Genomic DNA, 14079 nt, shown 5'->3' on the forward strand with positions numbered 1-14079 from the left:
TCTTATCTGAACTTCACAGGTTTATTACAAAGGAAATTTACACCAGTGTATAGTTAAATATTGACAATTCTCTTAATATATAGAAATCAAGAAAAATTTTGTGAAATTTCCTCCTTTTCTAGTCATTTGTAAGTAGTCACACCTTCCCTGGGCCATCATAAGAAACATATTCAGAAATCTCCTATAAATGTTGGAGATTTAAACTTAAAGCAACTTCGAACTTAAAGCAGTCATTCTCAATGTTGGGTACACACTGGAGTAACCTGGGAAGACTTAAAAAATACTGATGCTTGATCCCACTTTCAGAGATTCTTGGAGCTTGGCCCTTAGGCCACCCATACTCAACCCCCTGCCAAAGAGACCAGGCCTTGGAGGAGAAAAATGGCCCCTTAACAAGGTTAATCTGACAAAACTGTTAATCTTCTCTGTAATTTTAAGCTTGATTTTAAGCTGTCTAAAATTTGCTTGCTGAAAATTGGGGAATGTTGAGGAGCCAAAAGAAAGGAAAACAAACCTTGCTGTGTGAGGAAAATGCAATATGCCTATCCCTGAATAGTCTCTGTGGTAAAGAGGAAGAGGTTCTGCAATTGGTTTTGAATAGTCAGGGGTCCCTTCTACCCAGACAATCTAGATTCCACACAGAGGGGAAGAAACAAGAGAAGCTGCCAACTGTAGTGGACATCTTACAGTTTGTATGTTTCTTTTATATTTTGTAACCTATTTATAAAACTTGTTTGCATTAATGTTATCATGCCATTCATGATCCTGCTTTTTGACTAACTTTACACCAAGGGCATCTTCTGTGTATATGCAAATAGACAAGTAACTCATTCTTTGCAATACCAGCATGGTATTCCATTGTACAGATATGCAGGAATTTATTTGACTAACTCTCTGTATCAGTCCCCTTTAAATTTTCAAAATTTAAAAATGTTTTTGAATATTAAAGCTATCCCTGGCCATGGTTTGGGTGTGTGTGTGTGTGTGTGTGTGTGTGTATGTGTGTAGTGTTGTCCTACTATGTAAAAGGATTCAAATTTCAAAAATAGATCTCTTATCCCCTTCACCATAAAGTGTTCCACTCTCCAGAGAAACTTAGATTTTTATTGAAATATATTTCACACACCATAAAACTCACCTGTTTAAGGTGTATAGTTGAGTGTTTAGTGTATTCAGAGTTTGCAATCATTTTTTAAAAATTTCCAACACCCCAAAAAGAAAACCCATACCCATCAGCAGTCACTCTCTGTCCCTCCTCCCCCAATCCCCAGGCAACCACTAGTCTACTTTTTGTCTCTGTAGGTTTGTATAGTCTAGATATTTCACTTAAGTGGAATCAAACAATATGTGCTCTTTTGTGACTGGCTTCTTTCACTTAGCATAATGTTTTCAAAGTTTACTCATTTGTGGCATGTATCAGTACTTCATTTTTTATTGTCAAATAATGTTCCATTGTATAGGTATCCCACATTTTCTTTATCCATTCTATTATTAACAATGTTGCTATGACCATTCATGTACAAGATTTTGTATGGACACAGATTTTAATTTAGCTTAGATATAAGGCACTTGGTTTTAACAGTCTTTGCTTTTTGGTTCATTATCTAGTTATCATTTTAACTTTTTAAGTGGTTTACCTCCCAATTGTTTCCACTTTTGATGGTATCTATCAGTGTCCCACTATGAAAAAGAATGTGTAGCTATTATACCATACCCTACCTCCCCATTCCTGGTGATCTTAGTTATACCTTGATTTTACCTGTGATAATACATTCTACATGTAGAAAAGTGGAGAAATATAGTAAGGAATGTTTTTACATTAACAAGATTTGTAACATTTTCATTCTTTTTCCTTAAATACTTTAATTCAAACATTTAACATAACACTCTCTCCCTAGAATTTTTTGTATTATGATCTAAATACTATTCAATTTAGGACTACATTGTATGATTGCACCCAGAAAGAAAGAAATGTAACCCTAAAGCTGTGCTTCTCAAAGTGTGGTCCCCATTCGCAGTAACTTGGATGGATTTAGAGTCTATCATACTCAGTGATCTGTCACAGAAATAGAAAACTGAGTTCCCTATGTTCTCACTCATAAGCGGGACCTTGAACAATTATCATAATACTATAAGAAAGGGATTGGCAGTAGTGGGAAACTGCCAGGGGAGGGGAGCACACCTCATCAGCTAGGGTACCTACATAATGAAAATTTGTATACCTAACCCTGAATTGTACCCCACATCTTTAATTTTAAAAAAAAGTGTGATCCCCAGACTAGCAGCATATACATTACCTGGAACTTAGGAGAAAAGCAAATTCTCAGGTCCCATATACTGAATCAGGAACTCTGATGCAGGGGCCTAGTGGACTCTATTTTAATAATTCTGATTCAGCCGGGCTCGGTGGCTCAGCCTGTAATCCCACGCCTTTGGGAGGCTGAGGTGAGTGAATTGCCTGAGCCCACGGGTTCGAGACCCGCCTGGCCAGCGAGACATCATCTCTACAATAAATCAAAAAATCAGCCGGGCGTGGTAGCACATGCCTGTAATTCCAGCTACTTGGAAGGCTGAGGCGGAAGGATCGCCAGAGCCCAGCAGATTGAGGCTGCAGTGACCGGGAGCGGCCACTGTGCTCCAGTCTGGGTGACAGAGTGAGACTCCAACTCAAAAAAAAAAAATAATAATAATAATAATAATTCTGATTCAGATTCAGATGCATGTTCAAGTTTGAAACCACTGTCTTATGTTGTTCTCTTTATTGCATTCCTTTTTCTGTTTGTTTTTGAGACAGGATCTTGCTCTGTTACCCAGGCTGGAGTACAGTGGCAGGATCACAACTCACCGCAGCCTTGATCTCTCTTGTAGCTGGGACTACAGGCATGCACTACCACACCTGGCTAATTTTTTGATTTTCTGTAGAGACAAGGTCTCGCTATGTTGCCTGGGCTGGTCTTGAATACCTGGGCCAAGCAATCCTCCCACCTTGGCCTCCTAAAGTGTAGGATTATAGGCGTGAGCCACCGTGCCCAGCTACATTTTCTATTTTTAAATGGAATACTTCCCCAAGGAAAATTTTTACATAGATACATGAATGGTAAACTTTAAAGTCTTGCATGTCTGAAAACATCTTTATTTTAGCATTAGACTTGATTAGAACTCACTGGTTTCTAGCTTCACAATCATTTTCCTTGGAAGCTAAGTGACACCCATGTATCTTCTAATAGCCAGTGTAATTTAGGAGATGTCTGGGGGGAGGGGTCAGTGTAATTTTGTTGTCCATTTGTAAATAACCTGTTTTGCTTTTTACCTTCTAGAGCCACTAAGATGATTGTTTCTTATTTTGAAACCTGTTTTTCTTTGACTTTTTTTTTTTTGCCCTCTTGTTTCGGCAGCGTGGTGGTGTGGAGCGTAGTCAAGAGAGATGCCATCTGTGGCAGCACTGCAGCTGGTCTCAATGTTGGAAATGCCACCACGGTGATCTTCTCCAAGTGTAGGGATGAGATGTTTGTGACTGCTGGAAAGTATGTGTCTGCAGCCAGAGTTTTCAGAACTCATAAATCACTCTATTTTGTTGTACAGAAAACATGGCCATTGTGACCTAAAACAAATACCTTACATCATAATGTTCATGAATTTGTAGTCATTAAAAGTTATTTTAACTGAAAGTATTTTAAACATGGCTATTTGATAATTCTGTAATTTCTACTGAAAAGATTCCACTTACCTGCTAAACTCATCTCAGGTTCTTGTTTGTTACTAAACACATTTTCTCCAATCTATGCTCACAAAGTAATTCACACAAAGCACAGATTCACTTACTGGTTGATGTTACCACCTGCACTTGATTTCTGTCTCATGAAACGATAGTTTGCAAATGAACTATGCCAAGAAGTTTCATACAGTTAGTATATTAGCCATATAAGGTACTTCCTGGTAGGGTCAGCTTTAACCAGCTATTGTTGACCTAGCAGAAAGTCTGAACAGAGGCCAGCATCTGTCTAAGAAAATAAAATTAATTCACAGGTTCAAATTAGAGCCCTGTTTGGAGTTTGAAGGAAAGGTTAAACATGTATAAAAGCATCCTTTTTATGTCATATACCAGTTCCAAGGGTGAGAAGTCTGAAAATGCGAAGTTGAAGTATGTGTTGTGTGGAACTATCCTTTTCAACCTGTCTGTGATCTCCCATCTGTGGCAGATACACATTGTTGGTTACTTTTCAGCCACAGGAGAAAATGTGTGTTGCTCTATATCTATATTGTTTTAAGTTTTCTCCTTGTGATATGCAGCATAAATTTTTTTCTGTGGCCAATTATGAAGGAGGGTTCATTCAGAGGCAATAACTGGCTACCATGAAAGTCAGCCTCTACCAAACCAATCTCGTTAAGAGAGTCCTCTAATGCCAAAGCAACTGATCATGGGCTACCATAAAGCTCTTTGAATTCTTTCAGGTTTGCAGAGTGGCTTGACCAAGACTATTTCGTGAGATTCTTTCTGTTCTTAGCAGCTGCTTAAGCAGTAGGCATTGGTTCATTCTGATGTCCATGGACAATGTTTCTCCAGGACTTGAAAACTTGTCCAAATTTTTTTTAAGGACAGTGTATAGTCTAAGTCTGGTTCAATTTCATGTGATACTGATAACTGAAAAAGTTTAACGTTCTTAAGTAAGATTTCTGACATGACACCTGGGTTCTCTATCTTGGTTCCAATTTCATGTATTCCATTATATTGTCCCCAAGAGATGTCCTACAAATTTGAGTATTTCAGCATCCAAATAACATCTACCAGGAAAGTCATGGAAAAGATATTTTTAAAATTGTAAAGTACATTCAAAATATGTATTGAGCACTTACTATGTGTATGTCCCTGGGGCTAAAAAACAAAACAAAACAAAAAGAAAACCTGAACTTCATATATTTTTTAATTAATTTTTTTGCTTTAAGATATTAGCTTAAGTATTGGACTGTGATGTTGACCTTGATATTTTTGTACAATGATTAATTCAGATTAACCCAACATGCAATGATTAAATGCTAATCATATATAAAGTCCTGTGTTGTGCTTTGTTTAGCTATTGGTTGCATAGTCTCATTTCTCTTCATACTAGAATGCTTCCCTTTAAACATTTTCCTTACAACTCAATACCTTGAAAGAAACGCACTAAATGTTTTCCTCCTGTGGAAATGAACTTTAGTGTCTATTGACCAACATCTCCCTGTCTTCCCACCCCACAACCTCTGGTAACCACCATTCTTCTCTCTGTCCCTATGAGTTCTACTTTTTTATACTCTTTATATAAGTGAGATCATGTGGTATTTTGTCTTTCTGTGCCTGGTTTATTCCCTTAACATAATATCCTCCAGATTAATCAATGTTATCAAAAGTGACAGAATTTCCTTCTTTTTAAAGGTCAAATAGCATTCTATTGTGTACATATACCACATTTTTAAATCCATTCATCTGTTGATAGACACTTAGATTGTGTACATCATCATGACTACAGTTAATAACAATATATTATAAACTTGGAAATTGCTAAGAGAGTAGATTTTAAGCATCCTCACCACAAAAAAGATATGTGAGGTAATGCATATGTTTAATAGTTTGATTTAGCTATTTCACATATATACATATATCAAAACATCATGACATATACCATAAATATATACAATTTTTTTTTTTGGAGTTGGAGTCTCACTTTGTCACCCATGCTGTAGTGCAGTGGCATGCTCACAGCCATTGCAGTCTTGACCTGCTGGGCTCAGGTGATCCTTCTGCCTCAGCCTTCCAAGTAGTAGCTGGAACCACAAGCAGGCACTGCCACCCCAGCTAATTTTTTGATTCTTGTAGAGATGAGGTCTCGCCAGGTTGCCCAGGCTGGTCTTGAACTCCTGGACTCAGGCGATTTTCTTGCCTCAGCCTCCCAAAGTGCTGGGATTAGAGGCGTGAGTCATTGCACCCAGCTGCAATGTTTACTTGTCAATGAGACAAGAAGGAAGGAAGGAAGGAAGGAAGGAAGGAAGGAAGGAAGGAAGGAAGGAAGGAAGGAAGGAAGGAAGGAAGGAGGGAAGGAAGGAAGGAGGGAAGGAAGGAAGGAAGGAGGGAAAGAAAGAATATTAGTGAACTCTGGTTTGCTCAGCATGCGTTTCCTTGCTCTTGTGTTTTCAGTGCAGTAGGTAAAGTGTGCACTTCAAAGTAAAGCACTGTGTGTGAATCCCTGCTCTGCTGTGTCCAAGCTCTGTGCTTTCTCATTTGGAGAATGTAGGAATCATAAAACTTGCCTCACATTATTTTTGGATGGAGTAAAAGATGTTCCATAGAGCACTAGGCTATAACAAACCCTCAACAATGTTTAGTTCTCTTCCCTTCAGTTTTAAGGGATGAAGCAGTTATTAAAGGGGTATCTATTTAATTGCGATTTTTGTTTGTTTGTTTGTTTAGTGGGACAATTCGAGTATGGGAATTAGATCTTCCAAATAGAAAAATCAGGCCAACCGAGTGCCAAACAGGACAGATGAAAAGAATAGTCATGAGTATTGGAGTAAGTATTACTTTAGGTATTATTTTAAGTATTAGTGTACATTCCTGTTAACAGTTTACTGACCAAAGGATGTGTGTGTGTGTGTGTGTGTGTGTGTGTGTGTGTGTGTGTGTGTGTATGCGCCCACGTGTGTTGGCCTGAAGATAGGAAGGGGAAGTGTGGACATATGGGTTGTTGACTGAGGAAGCACAGGTGAAGGAGCTCTGCATATGTTTAATAGTTTGATTAAACACCTCTGGAGCTCTCTTCAGGAGTCGGGGAGGAGCCACCTAGGCACAGCATGGGTAAATCTTGTTTTACTGAGATCTGGGGTGTCATCAGACACTCCCAAAACCTGCCTCACCTGGAGGAAAGCAGTGTAGCCAGGTGGCACTCAGAGCCCACAGTACATTCCTATGCCATGGATGTCATGGTTGAAATGTAATCTCTTCCACAGAGAGAAATGTTTAATATACTTTTAACGTGGATTCATATATTCATACATACAGACTGAATATCCCTTATCTGAAATGCTTGGAGCCAGAAGCATTTCAGATTTTTTAATTTTTTCAGATTTTGAAATATTTTAATTATACTTACCAGTTCAGCATCCCTAATCTATAAATCCCAAATCCTAAATGCTCCAATGAGCATTTTTTTTTGAGTGTCACATCAACGCTCAACAAGTTTCAGATTTCAGAGCATTTCAGCTTTTGGATTTTCGGACTAGGGATACTCAACCTATATGCCTTCATTCTTCATGGACTTCTCTTGTTTAATATATAGCCCTTTTTTCTGAGTTGGAGTCTCACTTCATCACCCAGACTGAAGTGCAGTGGCACGCTCACAGCCACCCCAGCGTCAACCTGCTGGGCTCCGGCAATCCTTCTGCCTCAACCTTCCAAGTAGCCCAAACTACAAGCATGTGCTACCACGCCCAGCTAATTTTATGATTTACTGTAGAGATGAGGTCTTGCCAAGTTGCCCAGGCTATTCTCAAACTCATGGGCTCAGGCAATCCCCTCACCTCAGCATTCCAAAGTGCTGGGATTACAGGCTTGAGCCATCGTGCCTGGCCAATACATAGCCATTTTATGAATATACACTGGAAAATATGAGGTAAAGCAAATGCATATCCTCTTTAAAAGAGCATACCTTCATCCTGGAGCTCTTAAGAGGTGTCTCAGGAGTTGAAACTGATGCATGTTAACATCAGACCCAAATAGATTTCAAGGGAAATGCACAGGCTAATTAGAATCTAATATTTCCTCCAATTCTATGTGTGGCTCTGATCCTGCTCCCTCAGAGCTGTTCTAACTCATCTTTGAGTCTGGGGAAATAGAAGTATCCCTGAGCATCTTTTTAAGTCTTCATGGGGTACCAGAAAAGTCGGCCCATTCCTGATCAGGGTCTTATGGGCATCACTGAGGAAACCCAGGTCTTCAGGTTTCTTTTTCTCCCTTCCCTAGATAGCCAATGATGATAGTTTTTTCTACCTTGGCACCACAACTGGAGATATTCTAAAAATGAACCCCAGGACTAAACTGCTGGCAGAAACTGGGCCTGTGAAGGACAAATTAAGTCTGGTGAGTAAAGGCCATCATGATTACCACCACCCTGCCATTTTCCTCCACTCACTGGCAGCATGGACTTTCATTAATAAAGACTCTATGGAAAAAAGAAAAAATCAGTGATAGACCTAAGGCCACACCTAAATTTGCAAGGTGCATTGGCTAGGTCTCTAATTCCTCATCTCTGGTTTTTATTCTGGGAAAAGGCATTTCTAGGTGTCCTGAATTAGGAATCAGAACCACACCTTTTTATACCTCTTCAAAGCATAGGCCCTGTTGCTTTGTGATTGGGAACCACATTGATTCCAGCCCAGTTGCCATATGTAAGAGAAGTGTGCTCTTCAATCTGTAAAACTATACATATAATGTGTGTCTCCTCTGATAACTAGATCTTAGGTTTTAGCCTTAGCTGATAAGTCATAATCAAGACCCAGAAATAGTCTATGGTTTATATTTACAGAATTCCTAACAATTCTGGTTAAAAGGCCAGTAAAAGACTTTGATACTTGAACCAAAATAAAAAGCCTACCATGAAAGAATGATTTTCTATAATAAGTGCTGCTATTTCCAGCACCCCAGAAAGTTACCAGAGTTTCTACTAAACTTTGAATTTGAAAGCTTGTGCTAGGTTCTGCACCTGCCAATCTCATTTCTGATAACAGAACAGATGGTTCTAACTAAGCTTAGATACTTTTCCACTTAGCAGATATTCTCAAGAAACTCCAAAATATTGCACTGTGTTCCTGGGGAAATGTCAGACTTTTCTTAATCATATAATCATTTAATATTCAAGAATTTAAGGACATCTGTAAAATAGCGTGAAAAACTACAGTAGAGATAGAAAAGAGTTTAGAAATAATTTCACAGGAGATTGAAGTATAGCTTTTCAAGTGTAGTTTTTCAAATTATCTTTAGGAGAGAAACTCCAATATATTAAACAAATAAAAGCAAAGCAGATCAGGTTAAAGGAGAACAAGGGTTAGAGCCTGGCAAGTTCCAACTGCTGAGATGCCTCCAAAGGGTTCCCGTAGAACACTACTTGAAAACTACTGGTCTGGATATTTTTTGCCTTCTCAGCACTTGGGAACTAAGTGCCTCTCCAGCAAAGACTCTGGCTGCCTTAGTGTTCCTCAAGCCTTTGGTGCATAAGTCACCTATAGATGCTTTAGTTCCTAATTATTTGGGTCTGATGGCAAATTCCATGAGGCAATGGTTCTGAGACAGCATATAAACATGGATGGAAAGAAAATAATGCCTATGGGATGAAGAGATAGGGGGTGCCACAGAAGATCTTTGGTTTGGATATCAAGTAATGTTGAGCAGTTGCTTATTTTGAAACACTCCTTAAATATCTGAACTACTGTTAGAAAGGAAAATAATTGGAATGTTTAAAATTGACCTATTGGGCATAAGGCACTAAAATGAAGAAGATGATGAATACAATAATAATAATAAAGTACATGCTGTATAAAATCTGTAGGAAGAAAACTATAAAACTCTGATAAAAAGAAATCAAAGAAGAACTTAAAAATGGAGAGATATTTCGTGTTCATGGATAAGAAGACTCAATATTGTTAAGATGTCAGTTCTTTTCAATTTGATCTACAGATTTGATGCAATCCCTGTTAAAATCTCAGCCAGTTATTTTGTGGATATAGACAAATTGACTCTAAAGTTTACGCAGAGAAGCAAAAGACCCAGAACAGCCAACACAAGACTGAAGAAGAACAAAAGTTGGAGGAGTAACACTACCGCACTCCAAGACTTACCATAAAGCTATAATAATTAAAACAGGGTATTGGTGGTAAAAAAAAACAGACAAATAGATCCAGGGAAAAGAAGAGAGACCTCAGAAATAGACCCACATAAATACAGTCAACTAATCTTTGTTAAAGGAGCAAAACCATATAGTAGAGAACATGTAGTCTTTTTAATATATGATGATGAGGCTGGGCTCAGTGGCTCAGCCTATAATCCCAGCACTTTGGGGGAGGCCAAGGCGAACAGATTGCCTGAGCCTGCGGGTTTGAGACAAGCCTGGGCAACTTGGCGAGACCTCATCTCTACAATAAATCAAAAATTAGCCAGGTGTGGTAGCGCGTGCCTGTAGTTCCGGCTACTTGGAAGGCTGAGGCGAAACGATTGCCTGAGCCCAGCTGGTCGAGGCTGGGGTGGCTGTGAGTGTGCCACTGGCACTCCAGCCTGGGCAACAGAGTGAGACTCCAATTCAAAAAAAAAAAAAAAAGAATCTGGATACAGACCTTACACTTTTCACAAAAATTAACTTGAAATGGATCACAGATCCAAATGTAAAACACAAAACTATAGAAGATAACGGAGGAGAAAACCTAGGTGACCTAAGGTTTGGTGATGCCTTTTTAGATACAATACCAAAGCCACGATTTATGAAAGGGAAAAGATAAGGTAGACTTTGTTAAAATTAAAATTTTCTGCTCTGCAAAAGACATCATCAAAAGAATACAAGGTAAAGACACAAAATGGGATAACATATTTGCAAAGTAATCTGAATATGGACTGTTACCCAAAATATACAAATAACTCTTAAAATTCAATAATGAAAAAACCAAGCTGATTTAAAAATGGTCCCCGAGTGTGGTGCCTCACACCTGTAATCCCAGCACTTTGGAAGGCCAAGGAGGGAGGGTGGCTTGAGCCCAGGAGTTTAAGCCCAGCCCGGGCAACATAGTGAGACCTTGTCTCTACAAAAAAATTTAAAAATTAGCCGGGTATGGTGACATGCACCTTGTAGTCCCAGCTACCCAGGAAACTGAGGCTGGAGAATCATTTGAGCCCAGGAGTGCAAGGCAGCAGTGAGCCATGATCATGCCACTGCACTCCAGCTTGGGTGACAGAGTAGGATCCTGACTCAAAAAAAAAGGCCAAAGACCTTAACTGGCACCTCACCAAAGAAGATATCTTGAGCCCAGAGCAAATGAAAAGATACTCCATATGTCATCAGGGAAATGCGAATTAAAACAACAATGAGATACCACTATGCACCTTTTACAATGGCCAAAATTCAGAACATTAACACCGTCAAATACTGATAAAGATGTCGGAGCTATAGGAACTTTTCATTGCTGATGGGATGGCAAACTAGGACAGCCACTTTGGAAGACAGTTTGGTTGTTTCTTACAAAAGTAAAAATACTCTTACTGTGCAATCCAGCAATTGCACTCCTTGGTATTTACCCAAAGGAGTTGAAAACATATGTTTACACAAAACCTGCACAAGATGTTTATAGAAGTGTTATTCATAATTGCCAAAACTTGGAAGCAACTGAGATGGCAAATAGTTAAATAAACTGTGGCACATACAGTGGAATAATATTCAGTAATAAAAATGAGCTATTGGCCGGGCATGGTGGTTCACACCTGTAATTCCAGTACTTTGGGAGGCTAAGGCAAGAGGATCGCCTGAGCTCATGAATTTGAGACCAGCCTGGACAACATGGCGAGACCTCGTCTCTACAATAAATAAAAAAAATTAGCCGGGCGTGGTGGCAGGCATCTGTAGTGCCAGCTACTTGGAAGGCTGAGATGGAAGAATTGCCTGAGCCCAGCAAGTTGAGGTTGCGTTAGCTGTGATTGTGCCATTGCACTCCAGCCTGGGCAACAGAATGAGATTCTGACTCAAAAAAGAAAGAAAAGAAATGAGCGATAAAGTTATGAAAAGACATGAAAGAAACTTAAATGCACATCACTAAGTAAAAAAAGCCAGGCTGAAAAAGACTATATACCAGCTATGTGACAGTCTGGAAAAAGCAAAATCATGGAAACAATAAAAAGATCAGTGCTTGCCATGGGTTAGTGGGGAGGAAGAGTGAATAGGTGAAGAACAGAGGATTTTTAGGGCAGTGAAACTGTTCTGTATAATACTGTAATGGTAAATATATATCATCATTACTTTATCCAAACCCATAGAATGTACAACACCAAGAGTGATCCCTAATGTACACTATGGACTTTGGGTGATAATGATGCGTCAGTGTAGACTTATCAGTTGTAATAAGTCTTCTACTTGGGTGGGGGATATTGATAATGGAGTGAAGCTTTGCAAGTGTGGGAGAAGAGGGTATTTGGGAAACCTCTGTATCTTCTGCTTAATTTTTCTGTGAACCTAAAATTTCTCTAAAGATAGTCTATTAAAAAACAAAAACAAGTCAGGTATGGTGGCTCACGCCAGTGTTCCCAGCACTTTGGGAGGTGGAGGTGAGAGGATTGTCTGAGCCCAGGGGTTTGAGACCATCCTGGGAAATTTGGCAAGACCTCATCTCTACAATAAATAAGTTTTTAAAAAAAATTAGCTGGGCATGGTGGTGCATGTCTGTGATTCCAGCATCTTGGAAGGCTGAGGCAGAAGGATCACCTGAGCCCAGAAGGTCAAGGCTTCAGTGGCCATGAAAGTGCCACTGCACTCCAACCTGGGCATCAGAGTGAGACTCTGACTCAAAATAAAAATAAAAAAGAACAAAAAAACAGCACAAGTTCAATATTGTCAGACATGGTACAAAGCACCTTCCTTACATTATTTCTTTTGATCCTGATGAGATAGATACCATTCTTATCCCTGCTTTGCTGATGAGGAAGCTGAGGCAGAAACCACTGAAGATCTCCTTGTTTTTGAGGAGCAGAACTGAGATTTCAACCAAGGCAGAACACGTACCCTTGAGTGATTTTGCCTATAGTTTTAAAGAAGTTTATTTAGAAATTACACTTATGGCCGGGCGCGGTGGCTCAAGCCTGTAATCCCAGCACTTTGAGAGACTGAGTTGAGAGGATTGCCTGAGTCCAGAGGTTCGAGACCATCCTGGGCAACTTGGTGAGACCTCATCTCTACAATAAATCAAAAAATTAGCCAGGCATGGTGGCATGTGCCTATAGTTCCGGCTACTTGAAAGGCTGAGGTCGAAGGATTTCCTGAGCCTAACAGGTCGAGGCTGCAGTGGCTGTGAGCATGCCACCACATTCCAACCTGAGGGACAGAGTGAGACTCCAATTCCAAAAAAAAAATTTTTTTGTTAAAAAACTAATTTTTTAAAAAAAGAAATTACATATATGCAACTTAGAGGCTCTGTTGAACTCTTTATCACTTGCTTCCCCAAGTCCCCAAACAAATGCAAACATATTCACACTAGCATGTCTCCTCATGGGCCAAGACTTCAGCCTGTTGTCCTGCTGTGACACTTTGGGGGTGGGGAGAGAGGGGAGAGAGAAGGGAGAATATTGTTCTCATCCATGCCTTCATACTACTGAGCCTTGGTTTCTCTTCTCAATCATGAAATACCTTGTGAGCCAGAACAGGCTAAATTTTGGTTAAAGTAACTTGAAAGGACATACATCTTTTTATAATGTTCAAAGTCCATTAAGACACAAACCTATAAAATTATTAGCTATAGTCTTATTGTTGATTTTTTTTTTTTGAGTCAAGGTCTCACTCTATCACCCAGGCTGCAGTGCAGTGACATGATCACTGCCCACCGCAGCCTCTAACTCCTGGGCTGCTCAAATGATCCTTCCGCTTTAGCCTTTCAAGTAGCTGAGACTATAGGCGTGAGCCACCCTAGGCTAATTTTTTATAGAGACAAGGTCGTGTTGTGGTGCCTATGCTGATCTTGGACTCCAGGACTCAAACATGCCTCCCACCTCGGCCACCTAAAGTGCTGGGATCACAGGTATGAGCCACTATGTCAGGCCAAATGCTTTAAAATCAAATACTGGACCAGGCTCAGCGGCTCAGCCTATAATCCCTGCACTTTGAGAGGTTGAGGTGAGTGGGTTGCCTGAGTTCGTGTATTCGAGACCAGCCCAGGCAACTTGGCGAGACCACGACTCTACAATAAATAAAAAATTAGCTGGGGGTGTGGTAGCGCGTGCCTGTAGTTCCAGTTACTTGGAAGCCTAGGGCGGAAGGATTGTGGAGCATAGCAGGTCGACGCTGGGGTGGCCATGAGTGTGCCACTTCG

General features: G+C 39.8%; 1 protein-coding gene across 2 annotated transcripts in view; it reads left to right on the top strand.

Moving 5' to 3' along the window:
* CFAP52 (cilia and flagella associated protein 52) overlaps positions 1–14079 on the top strand; it is a 55870-nt gene that overhangs the window by 10178 nt on the left and 31613 nt on the right. For both annotated transcript variants that reach the window (XM_008072462.1, XM_008072463.2), the window contains 3 exons: positions 3396–3524; positions 6443–6546; positions 7995–8107. In XM_008072462.1, the coding sequence (XP_008070653.1) occupies positions 3396–3524; positions 6443–6546; positions 7995–8107 (346 nt within the window). The remainder of the gene's footprint in view (positions 1–3395; positions 3525–6442; positions 6547–7994; positions 8108–14079) is intronic.

Source organism: Carlito syrichta, unplaced genomic scaffold (genome assembly GCF_000164805.1).
Source record: "Carlito syrichta isolate Samal-C Ts95f unplaced genomic scaffold, Tarsius_syrichta-2.0.1 Scaffold315198, whole genome shotgun sequence".
Classification (NCBI taxonomy): domain Eukaryota; kingdom Metazoa; phylum Chordata; class Mammalia; order Primates; family Tarsiidae; genus Carlito; species Carlito syrichta.